General features: G+C 43.6%; 1 protein-coding gene across 2 annotated transcripts in view; it reads right to left on the bottom strand.

Annotated features, from left to right (window-relative positions):
* Positions 1-18,437, bottom strand: part of spryd3 (SPRY domain containing 3) — a 364,516-nt gene extending 346,079 nt beyond the window's left edge. For both annotated transcript variants that reach the window (XM_059643420.1, XM_048523593.2), the window contains exons 1-3: positions 18,326-18,437; positions 11,804-11,949; positions 10,735-10,810 (exon numbers count right to left, since the gene is read on the bottom strand). In XM_059643420.1, coding sequence (XP_059499403.1) covers positions 10,735-10,810; positions 11,804-11,931 — 204 coding nt within the window. In that variant the 5' untranslated portion in view covers positions 11,932-11,949; positions 18,326-18,437. The remainder of the gene's footprint in view (positions 1-10,734; positions 10,811-11,803; positions 11,950-18,325) is intronic.
* Positions 18,438-23,448: the final 5,011 nt, after the last annotated feature.

Below are 23,448 nucleotides of genomic sequence, written 5' to 3'. Positions count from 1 at the left end.
CTTCCTTCAACTCAGGAGCGGTGTGAGTTAACTGGACACTTACAAAAATTACACCCTTGTTCAATGATGGATGCAAAGATAAACCCAATAACTCAAGGCCAGTAAACTTCATCCTGCTGTTGAGAAGGCTTTTCCAAAATAGTAATAGTAACAGTAATAGTAATTTATTGCTACATGTATTTGTGTGTATACAATAAAATGTGAGTAAGTTGCCATAAGCTGGCACCATTTTAATTGTATACTTATAAAAAAAAGAAAATCATACAAAGTTAGAACTTTTTTTTCCTGCACATGGCTTCTCAATTTCCTAAGTAGCTACAGGACACCGCTACACATGGCAGCCACTAAACTATTCCCTGAGGCCGCAACATCAAAGAGAAAGCTGAAGCAGCGCCCAACGCCACTGGCCAGACCCCAAATGTCACCTCTGACTGTCGTAAAAGCCTCAGGCCCTAGCTTGATAGGGCAATATTGGTTGGTAAAGAATCACCTAGTATCAGTACTTTTCAATTAGAAAATGGCTGCCTTAGTGAAGTCCTGATTAAGTACCCAGACATTTTTCAGGAAGATAAAGTGACTATCAAAGGAGTCAAGGCCATCTTTCATACTAACCAGGAAGCAATTCCACAATTCTACAAAGGCCTGCGCAGTGCCATTTGCCTTATGGACAAAAGTAGAGACAGAAATCAGGGCACTGAAAAGCGAATAAATCAATCATCAAACCAGTCCAGTTTGTGGAATGGGCAGCACTAGCCGTACCAATTGTGAAGGCCAACAGGTCAGCTCACCTTTGTGAGGATATTCAACGAACGGTAAACCATTTCGCACAACTGGATAACTATCAATCACTCGCATAGAAGGTTTTTTTTAAATTCATTAACAGGATGAGGTCATCGCTGGCTCAGCAGCATTTATTGCCTGTCCCTCATTGCCCAGAGGGTAGTTCAGAGTCAACCACATCGAGAGTCAGTCACATGCAGACCAGACCAGGTAAGGATAGCAGTTTCCTTCCCTAAAGGACATTATTGAATCAGGTGGGTTTTTCCAACAAGTGACAATGGATTCATGGTTATCATTAGATTCTTAATTCCAGACTTTTTAAAAATGAATTCAAATTCCACCATCTGCCATGGAAGGATTTGAACCTGGCTACAGCACTAACTGGTTTCTGGATTAAGAGTCCCACAATAATACCAGTCAGCTACTGCCTCCCCATTGAGAGATTCATACATAGAGCTGTCCCTCATGAAACTGGACATGAGCCATGCTTATTGCAATTGCAGTTAGACGAGGATTCCCAAGAATATGCCACAATTAATACTCAGAAGGGTTTGTACCAATACATGAGAAAGCAATCTGGGGTATCATCAGCCTGTGCAATTTTTCAGTGGAAGATGGAGAACATTTTACAAAGTCTACCCCAGGTTGGCATTCATCTAGATGATGTGCTATTAACAGGGAAGACCAATAAGGAGCAATTAGAGAAGTTGCATATAGTTATTAGACATTTTTCCCAGGTGGGTATTTGCCTTAGAATGGAAAAATGTGTGTTCCATGCACACAAATGACTTACTTGGGCTACAGAGTCAACAAGACCAGGTTACACCCATTGGAAGATAAAGTAGGGGTGATCAAAGGTGACCCTGTTCCCATGTCTGTACCAGAGTTTAGGTCTTTCCCTGGTCAAGCAAACTGTTACAGAAAGTTCATACATAATCTTACTTCCATCCTACGCCTTTGCATCATCTCTTAAACAAGAGATAACCTTGGAAATGGTCGCATAGCCAAGCCATAGCTTTTGGGGAAGTGAAAAAACAACTATCATCCTTCAAAGTGTGGCACACTATGATATGCAATGCCTCCTATACAGTATCAGGGTAATATTAGCTCATAGGTGGCCCAATGGAGAGGAATGCATAATAGTATATCCATCCAGGATTTTGACAAGTGCAGAATGTAGGTATGCCGAGATTAGACAGGAAAGGTTTGACAGTCAGATTTGGAGTCAGGAAGTTCCCCTGATATATTTACAGACGTAAATTTGTTATAATAATAGACTACAAACACCTATTGCTCTAATTAAAGAGGACAAGGCAGTGCTGCTCATAGCTTAAGGCTGAATTTAGCAATGGGGCTTAATTCGAAGTGTGTATAATTACAAGTTGGAACACCGACTGGTAGGTCAAGTAGCGAATGCGGGCACCTTGAGCTGCCTCCCGCTGGCAGATACACACCAGTGTACTGCCAGTGGAAGAGTTTTAAAATTTTCTGGACACACTTCCAGTCACAGCTGACCAATATCAGACTTTGGACACAGAAAGATTCAGTCCCAACAAAATTGGAGGTGCTGGGGGAACCAAAGGGCTGTCACAACCAAAACTGAAATCCTTTTGGACCTGGCCAGAACAGATGTCAGTAGAGGATGAGTTATTGTTATGGGGAGCAAAACTGATTGCCCCTTGCAAAGATCACCACCAGATACTGGCTGAACTCCACCAGGGTCATCCAGGGGTTTCTAAAATGTGGTTGCTAGCGAAAAGTTATGTTTGGTAGCCAGGATTGGGTGCTGACTTAACTGCATTGGTGAGACAGTGCCCCAGAGTGCCAACAAGGATGAAGTTACTGTCAGCAGCACCCCGACATTCATGGAAACGGCTGGGCAAACCCTGGACTTGGTTACACATTGACTATGCAGGCTCTTTCATGGGCTCAATGTTCTTAGTCACTGTGGATACCCACTCAAAAAGGCTGGATGTGCATAGAGTTCATTTGTCTAACACAAGGATGATGATAGGAAAAACCGTATAGCTCTAGCAGAGGTGTAATGGGGAGAAGACTCCTCACCTGGCTAAATCTGATCTTCCTGGACTTGGAGGGGTGGGGTGGAGGGTGAAACAGCATCAGGAATGCCAATGTCGGACTCAAGACTCCATTAAGCGAAACAGATAGTTTATTTCAGAGGGTGAAGTTTGGCGTAGGAACCACAAGAACAGCCCTGCATTGGTAACAGGCATGGTTGACCTGAGGTCAGGTCTAGTAGTGGAAAAAGTTCGAGTAGGTGTGATGGTCTTGAATAAGCATGCTAACCATATGAAAGCTGCAAACTCACAAAAGGTGTGGGAGCAAAACTTGCCCGGCTCCTTGTCAGCATTTCCAACTGTGGGCTCTTCCTTTCTTTCAAGCAATGAAGATACCTCAGAATCTGAGATGGACATAGCAGACGTTGCCTCCTTGATGGAAGGGGAAAATAATTTTCTTCCAAGTCACTCTGGTTGCACGAGGCAATCTACTCTGCATTACACATTGCCTGTACCGGAGGCAGAGATGGAGGAACCTTACTCAGTTTTAAAACACCCCAGGAGGAGCTACTAAAGGAAGAACCAGCCTATGTCCTCAGACTTGGTGGGGGAAGGATGTAGCGATTGTAACGAGGTATGCCGGGTAGACTTCGTAGAATATGGATTTCCCTAATTGGGGCTGTTAATCTGATCCAAACAGGGAGTCCTGGCTGTCAGATAAGAACAGGAGTGTCAGACATCCTGTTCACGCTGATAGCTGGCCCTGAGGGAGCTAGATCAATGTCAAGCACTCTCCATTTGTAAATTAAGGGTGACTTGGTGGTGTGATACAGGCCTCTGTGGAGTTACTTCACAGACCACATCTTGAGTATTGTGTACAGTTTTACTCGTTAGCCAAGAAAGATACTGCAAAAGCGAGAGGCTCTGATGGCATTCTGAAAGAAATACTGAAGATGTGCTCCAGAACTTGCTGTGCACGTAGCCAAGCTGTTCCACTCCAGCTACAACACTGGCATCTACCCGATAATCACTTCTGGCCTCATTACAGCATTGAGTCAAAGATGGACAAATGAGCCAAACCTCCAGAGAGAAGGTGTGAGAGGCTGTCTTTGACATTAAGGTTACATTTGACCAAATGTGGCATTAAAAGCTCTAACAAAACTATAATGAATGGGAATCACAGGAAAATGCTCCACTGGTTTAGTCACACCTGGCACAAAGAAAGGTTGTGATTGTTCAAGGTTAGTCATTTCAGTTCCTATGACATCGCTACAGGAGTTCTTCAGGGTAGTAACCTAGACCCAGCTATTTTCAATGATTTATCTATCAGATATGGGGATGTTCACAGATAATTGTGCAATGTACAGCATCTCCTGTCAAAAGCAATATCCAAGTGGCAAGTAACGTTTGAGCCACACAAATACTAGACAATGATCAAGACAGTATCTAACCTTTACCCTTTGAAACGCAATAGCATCAGCAATGCTGAGTCCCTCACTACCAACATCCTGGAGGCTACCACTAATGAGAAACTGAACATAGAACATTACAGCACAGTACAGGCCCTTCGGCCCTCGATGTTGTGCCGACCTGTCATACCGATCTCAAGATAATAAAATGTGAGGCTGGATGAACACAGCAGGCCCAGCAGCATTTCAGGAGCACAAAAGCTGACAATCCACAAACCTGCCTGCCCTGGGCGACTCATTGTCTCAGCCTGTTCCTGCCCCACCGAACTCATCTCCAACTATCTGGACTCCATTTTCTCCCCTTTGGTCCAGGAACTCCCCACCTACGTCTGTGACACCACCCACGCCCTCCAACTCCTCCAGGACTTCCAATTCCCTGACCCCCAACACCTCATTTTCACCATGGACGTCCAGTCCCCATACACCTGTATTCCGCATGCAGATGGCCTCAAGGCCCTTCGCTTTTTCCTGTCCCACAGGCCCGACCAGACCCCCTCCACCGACACCCTCATCCGCCTAGCCGAACTCGTCCTCACCCTCAACAACTTCTCTTTCGATTCCTCCCACTTCCTTCAGACAAAGGGGGTGGCCATGGGCACCCGCATGCGCCCCAGCTATGCCTGCCTCTTTGTAGCTTACGTGGAACAGTCCCTCTTCCGCACCTACACAGCCTCAAACCCCACCTCTTCCTCCGTTACATTGATGACTGTATCGGCGCCGCCTCTTGCTCCCCAGAGGAGCTCGAACAGTTCATCCACTTCACCAACACCTTCCACCCCAACATTCAGTTCACCTGGGCCATCTCCAGCACATCCCTCACCTTCCTGGACCTCTCAGTCTCCATCTCAGGCAACCAGCTTGTAACTGATGTCCATTTCAAGCCCACCGACTCCCACAGCTACCTAGAATACACCTCCTCCCACCCACCCTCCTGCAAAAATTCCATCCCCTATTCCCAATTCCTCCGCTTCCGCCGCATCTGCTTCCACGATGAGGCATTCCACTCCTGCACAGCCCAGATGTCCAAGTTCTTCAAGGGCCGCAACTTTCCCCCCACAGTGGTGGAGAACGCCCTTGACCGCATCTCCCACAACACATCCCTCACACCCTGCCCCCGCCACAACCGCCCAAAGAGGATCCCCCCTCATTCTCGCACACCACCCACCAACCTCCGGATACAACACATCATCCTCCGACACTTCTGCCGTCTACAATCCGACCCCACCACCCAAGACATTTTTCCATCCCCACCCCTGTCTGCCTTCCGGAGAGACCACTCTCTCCATGACTCCCTTGTTCGCTCCACACTGCCCTCCAACCCCACCACACCCGGCACCTTCCCCTGCAACCGCAGGAAATGCTACACTTGCCCCCACACCTCCTCCCTCACCCCTATCCCAGGCCCCAAGATGACTTTCCATATTAAGCAGAGGTTCACCTGCACATCTGCCAATGTGGTAAAGTGCATCCATTGTACCCGGTATGGCTTCCTCTACACTGGGGAAACCAAGCAGAGGCTTGGGGACCGCTTTGCAGAACACCTCCGCTCGGTTCGCAATAAACAACTACACCTCCCAGTCGCAAACCATTTCCACTCCCCCTCCCATTCTTTAGGTGACATGTCCATCATGGGCCTCCAGCAGTGGCACAATGATGCCACCTGAAGATTGCAGGAACATCAACTCATATTCCACTTGGGAACCCTGCAGCCCAATGGTATCAATGTGGACTTCACCAGCTTCAAAATCTCCCCTTCCTCCACCGCATCCCTAAACCTGCCCAGTTCGTCCCCTCCCCCCACTGCACCACACAACCAGCCCAGCTCTTACCCTCCACCCACTGCATCTCAAAACCAGTCCAACCTGTCTCTGCCTCCCTAACCTGTTCTTCCTATCACCCATCCCTTCCTCCCACCCCAAGCCGCACCTCCATCTCCTACCTACTAACCTCGTCCCACCTCCTTGACTTGTCTGTCTTCCCTGGACTAACCTATCCCCTCCCTACCTCCCCACCTATACTCTCCTCTCCACCTATCTTCTTTTCTCTCCATCTTCGGTCCGCCTCCCCCTCTCTCCCTATTTATTCCAGAACCCTCACCCCATCCCCCTCTCTGATGAAGGGTCTCGGCCCGAAACGTCAGCTTTTGTGCTCCTGAGATGCTGCTGGGCCTGCTGTGTTCATCCAGCCTCACATTTTATTATCTTGAATTCTCCAGCATCTGCAGTTCCCATTATCACTGATACCGATCTCAAGCCCATCTAACCTACACTATTCCATGTACATCCATATGACAGTTAAACAAGACTGATAAAATACATTAAACAATCCATTGGTTACAGCAAGCTGCAGGGGAATATGTAGTCAGAGGGAAGTTCAACATTTCTGGTGGCCTGTGTCCAGCAGACAAAAAAAAAAACAGGACCATAGCAAAGCTGCAAATCATCGTACTGATAGTATACCAGGGGTGGTTCCCAACACAGCAACTCGACTAATCCTAGAAATGCACATGGACACATCTTACATAGGATAAGTCTGAAGCAGTGAGGTTGTGACTTGTTCACTAAGCTGGCTTTTTTTTTCAGACGTTTCATCACTATGCTACATAACATCATCAGTGAGGCCTCCAATGAAGTGATGTTGCTCTACTCTGCTTGGAATTTATACTGTTACACGATGGCTCAGTGGTTAACACTGCTGCCTCATAGCACCAGGGACCTGGGTTCGATTCCAGCCATAGGCAACCGTCTGAGTGGAGTTTGCACATTCTCCGTGTCTGCATGGGTTTCCTCCCATAGTCCAAAGATGTGCAGGCTAGGTGGATTGACCACGCTAAATTGCCTGTAGTGCTTAGGGGTGTGTAGATATTGTGTGTGTGTAGATATTGTGCGTGTGTGTGTGTGGGGGGGGCGGTGAGATGCTCTGAGGGTCAATTGGATGAACAATGTAAATACTTGGCTACAAGAACAGGTAAGAGGCTAGGGTCTTTATAAATGACTTGGATGAGTAAGTGAAATGGTGGGTTAGTAAGTTTGCTGATGGCACGAAGGTTGGAGGAGTTGTGGACAGCATGGAGGGCTGTTTGTAGGTTGCAATGGGACATTGACAGGATACAGAGCTGGACTAAGAAGCGGCAGATGGAATTCAACCCAAAAAAGTGTGAAGTGATTCATTTTGGAAGGTCGAATTTGAATGCAGAATGCAGGGTAAATGGCAGGATTATTGGCAGCGTGGAGGAACAGAGGGATCTTGAGGTCCACATCCATAGATACCCTCAAAGTTGCTACCCAAGTTGATAGGTTTGTTAAGAAGGCGTATGGTGTGTTGACTTTCATTGCCAGGGCAATTGAGTTTAAGAGCCGCGAGGTTATGCTGCAGCTCTATAAAATTCTGACTAGACCACACTTGGAATATTGTGTTCAGTTCTGGTCACCTCATTACAGGGAAGATGTGGAAGCTTTAGAGAGGGTGCAGAGGACATTTACCAGGATGCTACCCGGACTGGAGGGCAGGTCTTATGAGGAAAGGTTTAGGGAGCTAGGGCTTTTATCATTGGAGCAAAGGAGGATGAGAGGTGACTTGATAGAGTTGTACAAGACGATGAGAGACATAGATAGAGAGTGAATAGTTAGAGACTGTTTCCTAGGGTGGAAATGACTATTACGAGGGGACATAATTTTAAGGTGATTGGAGGAAGGTATAGGGGAGATGTCAGAGGTAGGTTCTTCACACAGAGTGGTGGGCGTATGGAACGCAATGCCGGCATTGATAGTGGAGTCAGACACATTAGCCGCTTATAAGTGACTCTTGGATAGGCACATGGAGGATAGTAAAATGTATGCAGGGTAGATTGATCTTAGTAGGATAATAGGGTGGCACAACATCGTGGGACAAAGGGCCTGTACTGTGCTGTACTGTTTTACGTTCTATGTTCTATACCACAGCAAGTAACTCACCTCTTGACTTCCCAAACCTTGTCCACCACCTTCACGGCACAAGTCAGGAGTATGACAGAATACTCTCCACTTGTCTGGGTGAGATACATTGAGAGATTGCGTTAACTAGGCCTAGATTCCCTGAAGTTTAGAAAAATTAGGGGTGGTCCACTTTAAATATATTAAAAGCCTTAAAGAGGCTCAGAGTAGATGTTCAGAAAATGTTTCCCCTATCTGAAGAATCTGGAGCTTGGGATTGCCAATTGAAAAAGGGGTTGGCCATTTAGGACTATGACGAGGAGAAATGGCTTGATGACTGTAAATAGTTGTAATTCTCTATTCCAAAGAACTGTAGATTGCACATGGAGTATGTTCAAGATGAAATGGTATGAAGCGATTTAAGAGATCGGAGAATAGTATAAGTAGGTAAAGTTGAGGTGGAAGTTCAGCTATGACCACGTTGAAAGGCAGAGCAGGTTTAAAGGACCAAATTGATAATTCCAGCCCTTTTTTTTAAACATTCTTAACAATAGGCCATAGGCGTTCCAATCCTTGAAGAATAAAAGGTAAAAATCAAATGTCTCCATACAAAAATTTTAGGACAGTAACTAATGAGGTTTCAACAGATGAGATAATGAAGGGTATTAAAATTAACACTAGCTATGAAGTCTGTGACTTTTGAAACCAGATGCAGGTGATTACTACCAGCCTTGCATGGTCCTATGTCCCTAAAAATGAGAGCTGGGAAATGCGAGGAAGGCAGAAAATGAATTAGTTTGTAAATGGGATCATGTAAGGATTTTTTTATGCTATAACACTGGTGTCCTGGTGTTTCATTACAACTTTCAGGAATCACGGAGGAATTTCACAATATTTTCCCTAAATTGGTTTCTTTCTTCCTAGTTTTTTTTGTCTCGACTCAGGGTTAATATGACTAGACTTTGCACTGACTGTCAGATAAAACGGACATTGATTAGTTTGGTATATTTCTCTCAGCATTCTGAGTGCAAGGTTGGCTCAGTGGTAGCATGCACGTGAGTCAGAATATCATTTTAAGCCTCATTCCAGAGACTCGCGCTCATAATCTGAGTTAACACTTCAATACAGCTCTAAAGGAGTGTTGCACAATGAAAGGCACTGCTGTCTGGGCAAATTGTTAACCTGAGGCCCTTCTATCAAATCAGGATGTAAAAGATCCTGTGGCAATATTAAGAAAAATGGACAGGGACTCATCCTGGTGGCCTATTGATCCTCCCTCACCAAAATCAAATCATAGATTAACTGGTTCAGCTTTGTTACTGTTTGTGGAACCTTTCAAGCTGCTCCATTTACCTATTAAACAACACAAATTTTTCTCTTCATGCATAAAAGATTTTGAGATTATTCAAAACAACATTTATATTAATATTCAAACATACCCTCTAGATGATTAAAATGGTCATTCATTTAATTGAATTGACGAACGAAAGTTCAAATAGCATTTGCTGAGTTACTTCATTTAGTATGAAAGAAAAGGATGTATTGACTCAACAGTAGTTCAAGGTTGAGGTAATTAAAAACCTTTCCATTTGGTTCCGCCTAATCCAGACGATCGTGAAGTGATGCATGTTGGAAGGTCAAGTACGGGTGAAAATTATACAGTGAATGGCAGAACCCTCAGGAGTATTGTTATGCTGAAGGATCTGGGCATGTGCAGGTCCACAGAACACTGAAGGTGGCAGTACAGGTAGATAAAGTAGTAAAAAAGGCCTATGGCATGCTTGCCTTCATTGTCAAGGGCATTGAGTATAAAGATAGACAAGCTATGCTGCAGTTTTACAGAGCTTTAGTTAGGCCACGCTTGGAATATTGTACACAGTTCTGGTCTCTAGACTAGATGAAGGATGTGGAGAGGTCAATTACTAGGGGACACAGGTTCAAGGCGCAAAGGGAGAAGTTTAAAAGAGACGTTTGAGACACATTTTTCGCACAAAGAGCGGTGAGTGCCTGGGCCGTGCTGCCAGAGGTGGTGGTGGAAACAAACACAATAGTAACTTTCAAGAAGCACCTGGGTGGGTACATGAACAGGAGGGGAACAGAGGGATGTAGATCCTGTAAGTAAAGGCAGTTTTAGTTTGGAAGGCCAAAATGTATTGGTGCTGGTTTGGATGGCCAAAGGGCCCGTTCTTGTGCTGTATTGTTCTTTGTTCCATACATTAGAAGCACCAATTCTTGAGATCTGCTTAGTCTAGACCACTAAAACACAAATGGTCAAGCCATCTGCCTCATGGTCAAGATACTCTATGGATTTTTCTGCAATTATTTATAAAAATAACCAGTTAAACAATGCTGTTTCCACGCACAAGAACCCATCATGGACATCATCCTCACCTCAGACGAGAGTATTCTTAAACTGTGACAAATGATATAAATTGAATTTAAAGAACAATGCAAGTCTCGCTGCGGACGCACTGCAGGATCAATAATTTTGCTTTAACCACAGTTTTAGAAGCCTGGTATTTCACAGCAAAAGTCAGTTCCTTTAGATTCACCCACCTCAAAATAATGATTCTCCTTGGTCAAAGGACGAGGGGCCACGTAACAGCCAACTTCATCAGCATTTCCATGATAACTGAAAGATTAGTGCCCAAAGAATCTACATTAAATTCTGTATAAATTAAATACATTAATGTATTTTAGCCAAAGAGATGTAATCCACACCAATTCTGTCAGCCTGTCCATAATTTGCTTAACATCCAGTCTCACTGTGGATTTTAACAATGCTAGCCACCTTTTTCGACTAGATCATAGAATCCCTACAGCACAGAGGCAGGCCATTCATCCCATTGCGACAACACCAACCCTCTGAAGAGGATCCCATGTAGACCCACCCCATTCCTGGAACCCTAAAATTCCCATGCCTAATCCACCTAACCTGCACATCTTTGGATTGTGGGAGGAAGCTGGAGAACCTGTAGAAACCCATGCAGACACAGGGAGAATGTGCAAACTTCACACAGTCGCTTGAAGGCGGAATCGAACTCAGGTTCCTAACACTGTGAGGCAGCAGTGTTAACTACTGAGCTTTCATAGTGGCATTCAGAAGCAATCTTGAAAGTATAAATCTACATAATTGCAGTATGTACTAATTTACAGAACGGACATTTCCACAGAGACATGGGTAAAAATGGATTTCCAGCTTTTCTCTCATATACAGATCACAGATCTTCACTGCATCCTAAGTCGTCACATGCAGCCCTAGAGCCAAAAACGGATATACGTCCAAAGCCAAAGGAAAACAGCAGGCATAAACAATAATTCTGGTTAGATTTCCGTTTACTTCTCATAAATATTTAATGAAAACTCTCCAGGTTAAGCTGTTCAGGCTTTCGACAGTAAAGCAAGTCACCTGCGATAGCTAAGCGACTGAGGTGAAGTAACAGGATTTAAAAAAAAACATATTTCACTGGTTGCAGTAATGTGCATAAAATCAGCAATTAATTCTGCAGCAACTTTCCAATTCCCTAGATCAAACTGAGTTCTGAGTCTTTCATCACAGACTAGAGCAACTTTATCGCTGATTCATGTAGATTATTCAACGTGCTTGTTCAACAGGAAGCATTACCTCAGTATGTCTCCATCGACAAGAATGCGTTTGTACCTCTCTTGATGCCGTACTGCTCGTACTTCTCTTATTTCTCTTATTCGTCGCCTCCAATTTAAGAACCTGTAGTGTAAGTTGAAGTCCTCCATTTCCCACTATTTCAGTTCCTACAGTGAACAGAAATATTCAAAGACAAATTCACAGGCTTAATATTTTAGGTCTAATTAGTTGAGATGGTTAAACTGGAATTTTTAAACCCGAGCCAAATTTCTATCAAGCCTGAGCCAAACATCAGACTGAGAACTGACTGGAGTTTGAATGCAATCCCAGTTAAGCAGTTTCACTGATATTGTGATCAGTTAACTGGCACATTGATCAATTTTGGCAGTTTACAAACCCTCATTGCCTGAATTCACTGTAGTTGATAACTATGGGCATTGCTCCTTCCTTTATCGTCATGGATAGATATACCTACAATAGGTACATTGGTGACAACCAAGTCAAATAGCTTTTCCTCTCTTGCTGGTTCCCTCATCATATGCAGCAGACCCAGTCTGGCATATATATACTTCAGGATTCAACCAGCAGTGATGTTCCCACTCTTAGTGATGGACCCATTATGGGTACTTGCGATGTTCAACATAGAGAAGCAGCTGATACATCCACTGAGGGAAAGCGGTAGGTGGTATTTAGTGCGGGGCGGGGGGGGTGGAGTTTCCTTGCCTATTATCTCAAGCCATGAGGTCCAGAGTCAATGCTGAAGACTCCTTACTGACTTTATATCACTTGCTTTTCTTCTTTATTCTTTCATGTGAAATGGGTGTCACTGGCAAGATCAACATTTGTTGCACATCCTGAACTGCCCACACACTGAGTGACTTGCTCAGCCATTTCAGGAGTCAGATAAAAATCGACCATATTACCAAAGGACTGGAATCACATGTCGGCCAGATTTCCTTCTTTGATTTTTTTTCATGAAATCAGTGTCAGTTTCCTGGTCACCATTACTGAGATGAACTTTATGTTCCAGATTTCATAAACTGAATTTCAAATTCCACCAGCTACTGTGGTGGGTTTTAAATCTGCACTTCAAAAGCATTAACCTACCTAAGCCTGGTCCACTGTACCCGGTGTGGCTTCCTCTACATTGGGGAAACCAAGCGGAGGCTTGGGGACCGCTTTGCAGAACACCTCCGCTCGGTTCGCAGTAAACAACTGCACCTCCCAGTCGTGAACCATTTCAACTCCCCCCTCCCATTCCTTAGACGACATGTCCATCATGGGCCTCCTGCAGTGCCACAATAATGCCACCCGTAGGTTGCAGGAATAGCAACCCATATTCCGCTTGGGAAACCTGCTGCCCAATGGTATCAATGTGGATTTCTCCAGCTTCAAAATCTCCACTCCCCCAACTGCATCACAAAACCAGCCCAGCTCGTCCCAGCCTGCCTAACCTATTCTTCCTCTCACCTATCCCCTCCTCCCACCTACCAACCTCATCCCGCCCACTTGACCCTCCATCCTCCCCGGACTAGCCTATACCCTCCCTACCTCCCCACCCATACTGTCCTCTTCACCTATCTTCTCCTCTATCAATCTTCAGTCCGCCTCCCCCTCTCTCCCTATTTATTCCAGAACCCTCTCCCCATCCCCCTCTCTGATGAAGGGTCTAGGCCCGAAACGCCAGCTTTTGTGCTCCTGAGATGCTGCTTGGCCTGCTGTGTTCATCCAGCTCCACACTTTGTTATCTTGGATTCTCCAGCATCCGCAGTTCCCATTATCTCTGTTCACAAAGATGTTGCCTGGGTTGGAGGGTTTGAGCTGTAGGGAGAGGCTCAACAAACCTTTTCTTCACCCTTTCAAGTTTCACAGTATCCTTCCTGTAGCAGGGAGACCAGAACTGCATGCAGTATTCCAAAAGTGGCCTAACCAATACCCTGTACAGTCATAATACGATCTTCCAACTCCTATACTAATGCCTTGACCAATAAAGGTAAGCATACCAAACGCCACCTTCACTGTCCTTTCTACCTAGGACTCCACTTTCAAGGCACCCAAGGTCTCTCTGTTCAGCAACATTCCCCAAAACCTGATCGTTAAGTGTATAAGTCCTGTCCTGATTTGTCTTTCCAAAAATGCAGCATCTCACATTTATCTGAATTAAACTCCATCTGCCACTCCTACTCTGTACTCTGAGGTAACAAAGAAAATTACAGCACAGGAACAGGCCCTTTGGCCCTCCAAGCCTGCGCCGATCAAGATCCTCTGTCTAACCTGTCATCTATTTTCTAACGGTCTGTGTCCATTTGCTCCCTGCCCATCCATGTACCTGTCCAAATATATCTTAAAAGACGCTAACGTGTCTGTGTCTACCACCTCCGCTGGCAAAGCGTTCCAGGCACCCACCACCCTCTGTGTAAAGAACTTTCCACGCATATCTCCCTTAAACTTTCCTCCTCTCACTTTGAACTCATGACCCCTAGTATTTGAGTCCCCCACTCTGGGGAAAAAGCTTCTTGCTATCCACCCTGTCTATACCCCTCATTATTTTGTAGACCTCAATGAGGTCCCCCCTTAATCTCTGTCTTTCTAATGAAAATAATCCTAATCTACTCAACCTCTCTTCATCGCTAGCACCCTCCATACCAGGCAACACCCTGGTGAACGTCCTCTGCACCCTCTCCAAACGTCGACATCCTTTTGGTAATGTGGCAACCAGAACTGTACACAGTCCTCTAAATGTGGCCGAACCAAAGTCTTATACAACTGTAACATGACCTGCTAACTCTTGTACTCAATATCCCGTCCAATGAAGGAAAGCATGCCGTATGCCTTCTTGACCACAACCGTATCCTCCGTAACCTTCTTCGCTGTCCACTACATCTCCAATTTGGTGTCACCTGCAGACCTAATAACCATTCCTCCTAAATTCACATCTAAATCATTTATATAAATAACAAAAAGCAGTGGATCCAGTACCGATCCTAATGGCATACCACTGGTCACAGGCCTCCAGTCTGAACAGCAACCCACCACCACCACTCTCTACCTTCTGCCTTTGAGGCAGTTCTGTAAAAAAACGGCTAGTTCTCCCTGTATTCCAAGTGATCTAACCTTGCCAACCAGTCCACCATAAGAAACCTTATTGAATGCCTTACTGAAGTCCATATAGTCACATCCACCACTCTGCCTTCATCAATCCGCTTCATTATTTCTTCAAAAAAAATGCAATTAAGTTAGTGGGACATGATTTCCCATGCACAAAGCCATGAATTTTATAAAAACCAAAAGAACTGCAGATGCTGTAAATCAGGAACAAAAACAAAGTTGCTGTTAAAGCTGAGCAGGTCTGGCAGCATCTGTGAAGGAAAAAAAAGGGTTAACATTTCAGGTTGGGTGATGTTTCTGATGAAGGGTCACCGGACTCATTTTGTTATCTGTTTTTACCCTCAAGGATGCTGCCAGATCTGCTAAGCATTTTCAGCAACTTTGATTTTGTGACATGAATTTGATCTTGAATTATCATTTCAAAGAATGCGCCTGGAACTGGCCCTAGATAAACTGGTTTATTGTCACCCAGATTAACACTTCCATTCAAGGAGAAAGAGAAAGATAAAGTCTCTGCACTATTTGAAAACTTGGGCATTGACGGATTGTGACCAAAGTCCTAGCTCTCTTTTCTGACTTCTTCTGAATAGCCTAGGATACCACAATGAGACCCAGTGACTGACCTATTTTTCAATTCTGCAAACGGTTCCAGGATCAATTCCTTGTCCAACATACTCTATTTTCCTTCCTATTGGTCATGTAAAAAAAGACTTAATGCCCTGAAATATCTTCATTATCCAACAGATTTACTTCATTTCCAAGTTGTCCTACCCTCCTTATTTCCTTTCATAACATCTCCTCAGTTTTCTATGCATCATCTTTGTATTCTGAATCTCCCTTTTGTATATGCCTTGGATTACTGACTGCTCTCTTGCCAGAGTCAGATAGTCCTGGGCTCAACTCCGACTCAGAATCGAGCACAAAAGAAAGTTAAGGGACTGTCAGGGATATCATTGTTTGGATGCAAAAGATCCAATGTTACTACTTGAGGGGGAGCAGTACATCATATTAGAGCAATATTTAGGATGGAGTCATAAAATAAGACAGCAGAAGCCATTTGGTCAATCATGCGTGTCCCGACTCTGATCACCACACCTCAAAATTAGATTTCTTATTCATTTAACTGACTGTGCGACGCAAGCTGGCCACTACATTTCCTTACATTATATCAACATCTACATTTAAAGGTACTTCATCAACCATTAAACCTTTGAGGTGTCCTGACATTGTGAAAGATGTCATTACAAATCTAAATTCCTTCTATTGCTTACTACCTTTTGACATTCTTTATTCCCTATGATTTGGATTAGCATTTTTTTTTGGCTTAATTTGATCAAATAGCTTACTTTCAAATTCCAGTTTTATTTTAATCTACTTATGGTAAATAGAAATATATACATCTAGTTTTGTTTTATCAATCTTGAGGATTCCCTGTCAGCAATACCCACATATTGAGAACAAATTTAAAAAGTGACATATATGTTAATTAATAAATAGAAACAAAAAGGCACTGCAAGTATGATAACCTGATTTATACATAAGTGGGTTGGTCAGCTTAAAAGGAATTTAAAAAAAAAATTTCTCAAATTCTCAAATCCCAATTTCACAGTTCCACTCTTTTGACATCTGACAATGGTTGGAAGATGTAACTACATCCATCTTGTCACTTGCTAACAGATCTCATTCTCTCTAAGCTGAAATGTCTTTGAACAGACACATTACGCATTGACTGTTCTTGGAACCATATGGATAGGTGTAATTCTAGCACGTGACATGATCGAAGCATTTTGCCTGTTTAAACAAAAACAGTAGTTGACAATCCTGCCAGAGGACACCATTTGTATTTGCTACTGCCTTAAGAATAAACTCTCTTTAGAGGTGTTACAGAAGACACTTGTGCTACTACAAAGATCAGGAATCCTACCACCAAGAGATCCAAACAAAAATTCAAATTATGTGGATAAAGAGGTTTGCCTTCAATGTTTTTATTAAAGTTCGAGTAAAAATCTAGCATTTACATGGCACGTTTTTGTGCCCTTGGATTCGGTCATGATGCTTTACAATCAATAAATCCATGAGAATTTAGCAGTTTTTTAAAATTGACTTGTGCAATGCAGGCATCCCTGCTGGCTGGCCAACATTTATTGTCTGTCACTCAAAGATGATATGAGCTTCTTCTTGAACCGCTGCAATCCACATGCTGTAGGTAGGCCAACTATGCCCTTTGGAGAGGGAATTCCAAAATTTTAACCCAGTTACAGTGAAGGAATAGTGAAATATTTTCAAGTGAGGATGGTGATCAGCTTGAAGGTAATGTGTAAGTGGTATTCCCACGTATCTGCTGCCCTTGTCCATCTAGATGGGAGATTCACAAGTCAAATTAAAGCTGTCCTTTATGGGATGAATTTCAGTCAAAATCTCCCAACTGCTGCTGTTCAAATAACATATTGTTTTGAATATTCCTGAAGTACCAAGCAGAAAGGCAACAGTTCTATTTAACACATGATTTGCATGAAAGTATCAGTTGACATTGCAGACCTGGTCTATTCACCCTACCCATGTCCATGATTTTATAAGCCTCCATACATCACTCAGTCTCAACATTCCAGCGGAAAAAGCCACAATCTATTCAGCTTCTCAACATAGCTCAAACTCTCCAGTCCCAGCAACATCCTTTATAAATCTTTTCTGCACCCTCTCAAGTTTGACAACATCCTTCCCACAGAAGGGCAACCAGAATTCTGTGGAAAGGAAAGCAGGGTTAGTGTTTTGGGTCCAGTGACCCTAATACAGAACTGGATCCAAAACATTAATTTTGCTTTCTCTTTACAGATGCTGAAAGATCTGCTGAGTTTTTCCTAGCAATCTCGGTTTTTGTTTCTCATTTCTAATATTCGCAGTTTTTTTGGCGATTTACAGATTAGTTATGACTGTCCTAGGCATTTTCAGTCATTAGGTTTGGGGCAATTATGTCTAAAAATAAAGCAAATGCAGCAGTGATATATCAGCAGCAATTCTGGCTCAAAGTAAGGTGGACATTCGGGGTAATCTATCAGAAAATGAACTACCGGCATCATCTACCTGCTTTATTGTACCTGACCTGGGAATGCTTAATGGCAGCGAATAGTGAGGGGCAAACTCTCTCAACGAGGAGAATTCGTTTAAGGGAGCAGCGCATGTAAATCGCTTACAATGGAATGCTCACACGTTAAATAAGACGCCCAAAATTTCTAGCCAGCAAACAAGTACAGAACTAGCCGGTTCCTTCTACACGGCCCGGTCGTCACAAACTCAGAGGTGGCTACAGTTGCTGTTAATGTTTTGTTGCCATTCTTTGGAGTTGGGATTGACAAATAGAAGTTGGACATTTCCTTCCCCCGTGGTTCACACAAGCAGACTGCAGCTGCACACCATTAAATTGACTACTCAGCCTACCTGGCCTTTGCTGCAGGAATTTCCCTTTAAGCTGTCGGTCAAGCCTCTCCCTAACGCTCAGCAAACAGTTGACGTACCAGCGCCCGCCCACCCGTTTGGGAATACCACTACTGGAAGCGGAAAGGCTAGCCCGCCGTGGGATTGAGTGACGGCATACTTAGTCAATCAACCGCCACACAAGCCGCCAAGCAACCAATGGCAATGGCTAAAAGGCGGGCTTTCACCGCCGCCTTCTCCGTAATATGCGGCTGTTGTCGCGGGAGGTTAACGTCAGCTCCTCGGTGATGCGGTCCCAAGTCACTGTCAATCATTGGTAGAGGAAATACGCCATCGCAAGGTACACGTGATGAGAACATTCGCGATTTGAGTGTGTTTACTTTCCGTGTCTGGTGTGCTTATCAGTTCCACGTAACAGGCGAGAGAACTGGTAGACTGCTAATGGTTCAATGCTTTTCTACTTATACGCTCCAACAGCATTCCTTTTGAGTTCCAATTTAGTAGTGCTAATTTTCTATAATACATATACAAGGGCATCCAGATTCCTCTGCACTGAAACATTCTTCAAGACCTCACTCCATTTAAATAATATTCGGCTGTTCTGTTCTGCCTGCCAAAGTGCCGAATCTCACATTTTAATCCAGCTGCCTTATTTTTACCACTTGTCCAATTTATGCCAAAAGAAACAGGAAGTGCTGGAAGGAATTGTTTTGAATCCAGTGACTCTACATGAGTATGGAAAACATCTGCGAAATGGTGGTAATAGTTAGTGTGAGAAAGGGAGTGGGGGATTGTTAGGCTAATGGGAATACTGAATGAGTGCTGCTGGAAATTCTGAATAGTTGAAAGTAGGTTGACTGTGCTGCGGGCAGCCTATGTAGAACAGGGGGTATATAAGCGGGTGATGAAGATGGAGGAAGGTGTTCACACGCTGAAATTATTAATGTCGATAATGAGGCCTGAGGTCTGTAAGGTACCTTGGTGAAAACTGAGATGTTTTTCCTCTAACTTGCATCAAGCTTCACTGGACCACTACACTAGTTCCAAGCTAGAAATACTGGCATTGGAACGTAATAAGGCCTGTCTGAGCTCATTCACACTTTGAGCAAAGAGATAGTGGGAACTGCAGATGCTGGAAAATCTGAGATAACAAAGTGTGGACCTGGATGAACACAGCAGACCAAGCAGCATCTTAGGAGCACAAAAGCTGATGTAATTTCTTTTAACTTCTGTCACTTTCTTAGTTTCAAAGGTGTGACTGTGTACCCACATAGGCCCCCATTAACTTGTGTGTGATGTAGGAGATTTCTTATTCCAGTCCTACTTGTTCCCTCCCAACAACTCTTCCTTAAATAATCAATAACATCATTGGTGCTGCTTCCCTCAAATGTACAGTGTAGTGATTGCTGTACAAGAAGGTGCAACACTTGTCCATTTACCTTCTCCCTCTCTCTATGCAAGGCCCCAGGCACACCTTCCAGGTGAAGCAGCAATTTACTTGCACTTCATTCAATCTTGTCTACTGTATTTGCTGCTCATTACGTGTCCCCTTTGACACTTGCGGAGCTGTACACAAGCTTGAGGAATGACACCTCATCTTCCGCCTAGGTGCCTTATAACCTTTAGGAGTCAATATTCTGTTTAACAATTTCAGAGCGTGAACACTCTCCCTGTTTATTACCCATTTCAACACTCCCAGGTCCTATCCCGTATGTGTTTCTCCCAACAGGGCCAACCCATTTTCAACTATTCAAACGTACTGTTAGCATTGATTCAGCATTTATCTCTGACCTTGCTTACCATCAGCAATCCCTTTGTTTCTCCTTTCTCTCTTTGTGAGCACGATCTCCTCTCCACATCCGTTCCACCCCAGCCACCATCATCAGCATAATTACCACCATTTCCCAGTTGTCTTCAGTTCTCAGTAAGAGTCATTGGATCGAAATGTTAGCTCTGTCATTTATCGTGCACTGATGCTGCTAGACCCATTGAGTTGCTCCAGCAATTTCTGTATTTGTTTCAGATTTCCAACATCTGCATTTCTTTTTTTCATATTGTCCTACTTACATCCCTGTGAGTTTTCCTTGTATCCTCCTCACAACTTGTTTTCTTACCTATCTTAGTATCCTCACAAAATTTGCTTAGAATCATAGAATCCCTACGGTGCAGAAGCAGTCATTCGACTCATTGAGTGTACACTGACCCTCCAAAGAATGTCCCACCTGGACTCAGCCCCCAACCCTATCCCTGTAAATCCACATTTTTCATGGCTAATCCCCCTAGCCTGCACATGCCTCGATACTATAGGCAATTTAGCATAGCCAGTCCACCTAACTGCACATCTTTGCACTTGCTTGCATCATTGCTTGCAATGCAGTCAATCTCTTCATCTGCATCATTACTGTAGCTCGTGAATGACTGAGTGGCTCAGCACTGATTTCCTGAAACACTCCGATTGTCACAATTTCCCAACTTAAAATGACATTTTTATCCCCACCCTCTGTTTCCTTTTCATTAGCCAATTTCTTATTTCTTGAAGCAGTGCAGATTTAAGACATTGTGTAGTTGACAGGGTGAGTGGTGGAGGAATGGAATATTAGACAAATGGGCTGCATTGGCTTAATTCTTCTTTTGTGCTTTCCCAGCTTCAGCTGCTTCAGGTTTATGCGCGGATTCTGACGGAACAACTTAGATGATGGGGCTTTAATAGACAATGCTCAAGCGTTTCCTCCCACAGTCCAAAATTGTGCATGTTAGGTGTATTGGCCATGCTAAATTGCCCTGTAATATCCAGGATGTGCAGGTTAAGTGGATTGGCCATAATAAATGTGGTGTTACAGGGATAGTGCAGGGGTGCCCTCTGGAGGGTCAGTGCAGATTTGATGGGCCGAGTGGCCTCTTTCTGCACTGGAGGGATTTTATGATTCCTTTTCTATGAGCATCATGAAGAAGTAGTGAGGATGAATTTTAAATGTATGAATTTCTAAGCGATTGATTATCATTGAGTGCCCAAGCTATTTTAGTTTTTAAGCCTAAGTTTAGTGGTGCTGGCTTCCCTGTGAACAGTCTGCAGGGGGAGTGTGTCCTCGATGTGTTTTGTCACTTTGTATGTGCAGTGTAATAGTGAACAAAGCCATATATTTGACATGGTGGTGCTAAGAATGGGCATGATTGTGCTATTGCTGCAGCATTTGCCATTGAGATAACTGAGCCAACAGGAGGTTGAAGCTCCTGTAGAAGCTTGACTGTCCTGGTCCCCAGTCGAGCAAGAGTCAGACTATTTTAGTCCAGAGAAGTCGTGGGAGAAAGTACAGCCAAAGAATAAGACAATGTTAGTTTATGTAAAGCAATGCAATGGATACTTAATTAGGTTGAAGGGTGTGTTCTCAAGTGACATGTGACATGTGCAGACTTTCAATGAATAATAAGTGGTAGTTCATGTCTTATTGTTGTTTGAATGAAGTAATGCTCATGAGCAAGCTGTAGGGTTGAATGAAGAAATGTGGATTTCAGGTTACAGGAGGTATTCTAACTCTTCACAGCTGTAAGGCGTTTCTGAATCATAGGGCTACAATACCTACTTGTCATTTTCTACATGTCAAAAACGAAGTCATGAACTGTAATAATTCTCCCTGTCCCTCCCCAAAAATTAGGTGTGGTATCAGGCTGGATAAACAAATAAAGCAATGAACTAATTTAAAGTGTTTGCCCACAATCGTGACGAGTTCAACCTTTTCTTTAATATCCAGAAGGTTTTAGAGCAACTTAGCCAAACTAATTGACTTTAGCTCAGTGTTGTTTGAAAGGAAAGAACCAAAAAGTGACAAATTGCGCTGCAATCCGCTGAAACCATCTTCCAAGCTCGAGCGAGTACAAGTCTGGGACTTTTGGATTATCACTGCTGATGTACTTTACTACTTTGCTTTGTCTGCAGCCCTGGCCACGGAAAGGATGCAAAGATAACTATCTGTGTCATGTTACATTTAACTGGTTAAAACAGAACTCAAAGTCAATTTATCAGCCAATCACATGGCAGCTATTTAGAGGGTAGCTGAAACCTCCAAAATAGATGGTCAGTGCAGGTTGAAGATCTTTCAAAATTATGCAAAATAAAGGCATTAAGAGCAGGGTACATGCAAAAGATGGATGCTTCTTTCTTAAAAAGAACACCCTCTGTATATAAAGTTCTCTTTTACTGAGGAAGGGATACTGAAAAAACCTTTAGAAAAACTTTATAAAAATGACAAGTTGCCAGAGTCTGATGGACTTCATCCCAGGATCTTCATAGATGTGATTCCTGAGATAGTAGGTGCATACATTGTAATTTTCCAAACTTCCCTAGATTCTGGGAAGATCTCATCAGATTGGAAAATAACAAACATAACTCCTTGTCAAGAAAGGAAACTATAGGGTGTTTAGCCAACATCTGTCATGGTGAAAATACCAGAAACTATTATTAAGGAAATTATAGCAGGGCACTTAGAAAATCATAAAGAAGTCAAAAAGGAAAAGGAAACATAGGTTTAAGAAACTGAAATCAGTCAGGGCCCTTGAAAAGAGGAAGCAGGAAAGAACTTACAACAAGTTAAGAGGGCTGAAAGGGACCATGAAATCTCCTTGTCATGTAAATGAAGGCAAATCCCAAGGCATTTTATCCATTTACTAGGAGCAAGAGGGTAGCTAAGGAAAGGGTCAGTCCAATCAAGGACAAAGGAGGGAATGTATGCAAGAACCCAGAGGAAGTGGGCAAGGTCCTTAATGAGTACTTTGTATTGGTATGCACCGAGGAGAAGAACATGGGGGGTAGTAGGATTAGGGAGCAATATGTTGATATTCTAGGGCATATTAAAATTAGAAAGGAGGCAGTGTGTGTGTTGAAAAACATTAAGAAAGATAAGTCCCTGGGGCTGGATAGGATTTATCCCGGGATACTGAGAGAGGCAAAGGAGGAGATTGCTGGGGCCTTGACAGAGATCTTTGTATCCTCTTTACCACAGGCAAGGTCCCAGAAGACTGGAGAGTAGCCAATATTGTTTGAGATAACAAGGAGCAGAGCTGGATGAACACAGCAGGCCGAGCAGGAAGGCTGACGTTTCAGGCCTAGACCCTTCTTCAGAAAGTTTAAA

The sequence above is a fragment of the Stegostoma tigrinum genome, chromosome X (genome assembly GCF_030684315.1).
Source record: "Stegostoma tigrinum isolate sSteTig4 chromosome X, sSteTig4.hap1, whole genome shotgun sequence".
NCBI classification, from domain to species: Eukaryota; Metazoa; Chordata; class Chondrichthyes; order Orectolobiformes; family Stegostomatidae; genus Stegostoma; species Stegostoma tigrinum.
Note: the sequence above shows the minus strand (reverse complement) of the source record. Positions and strands in the feature narration are given on the sequence as shown.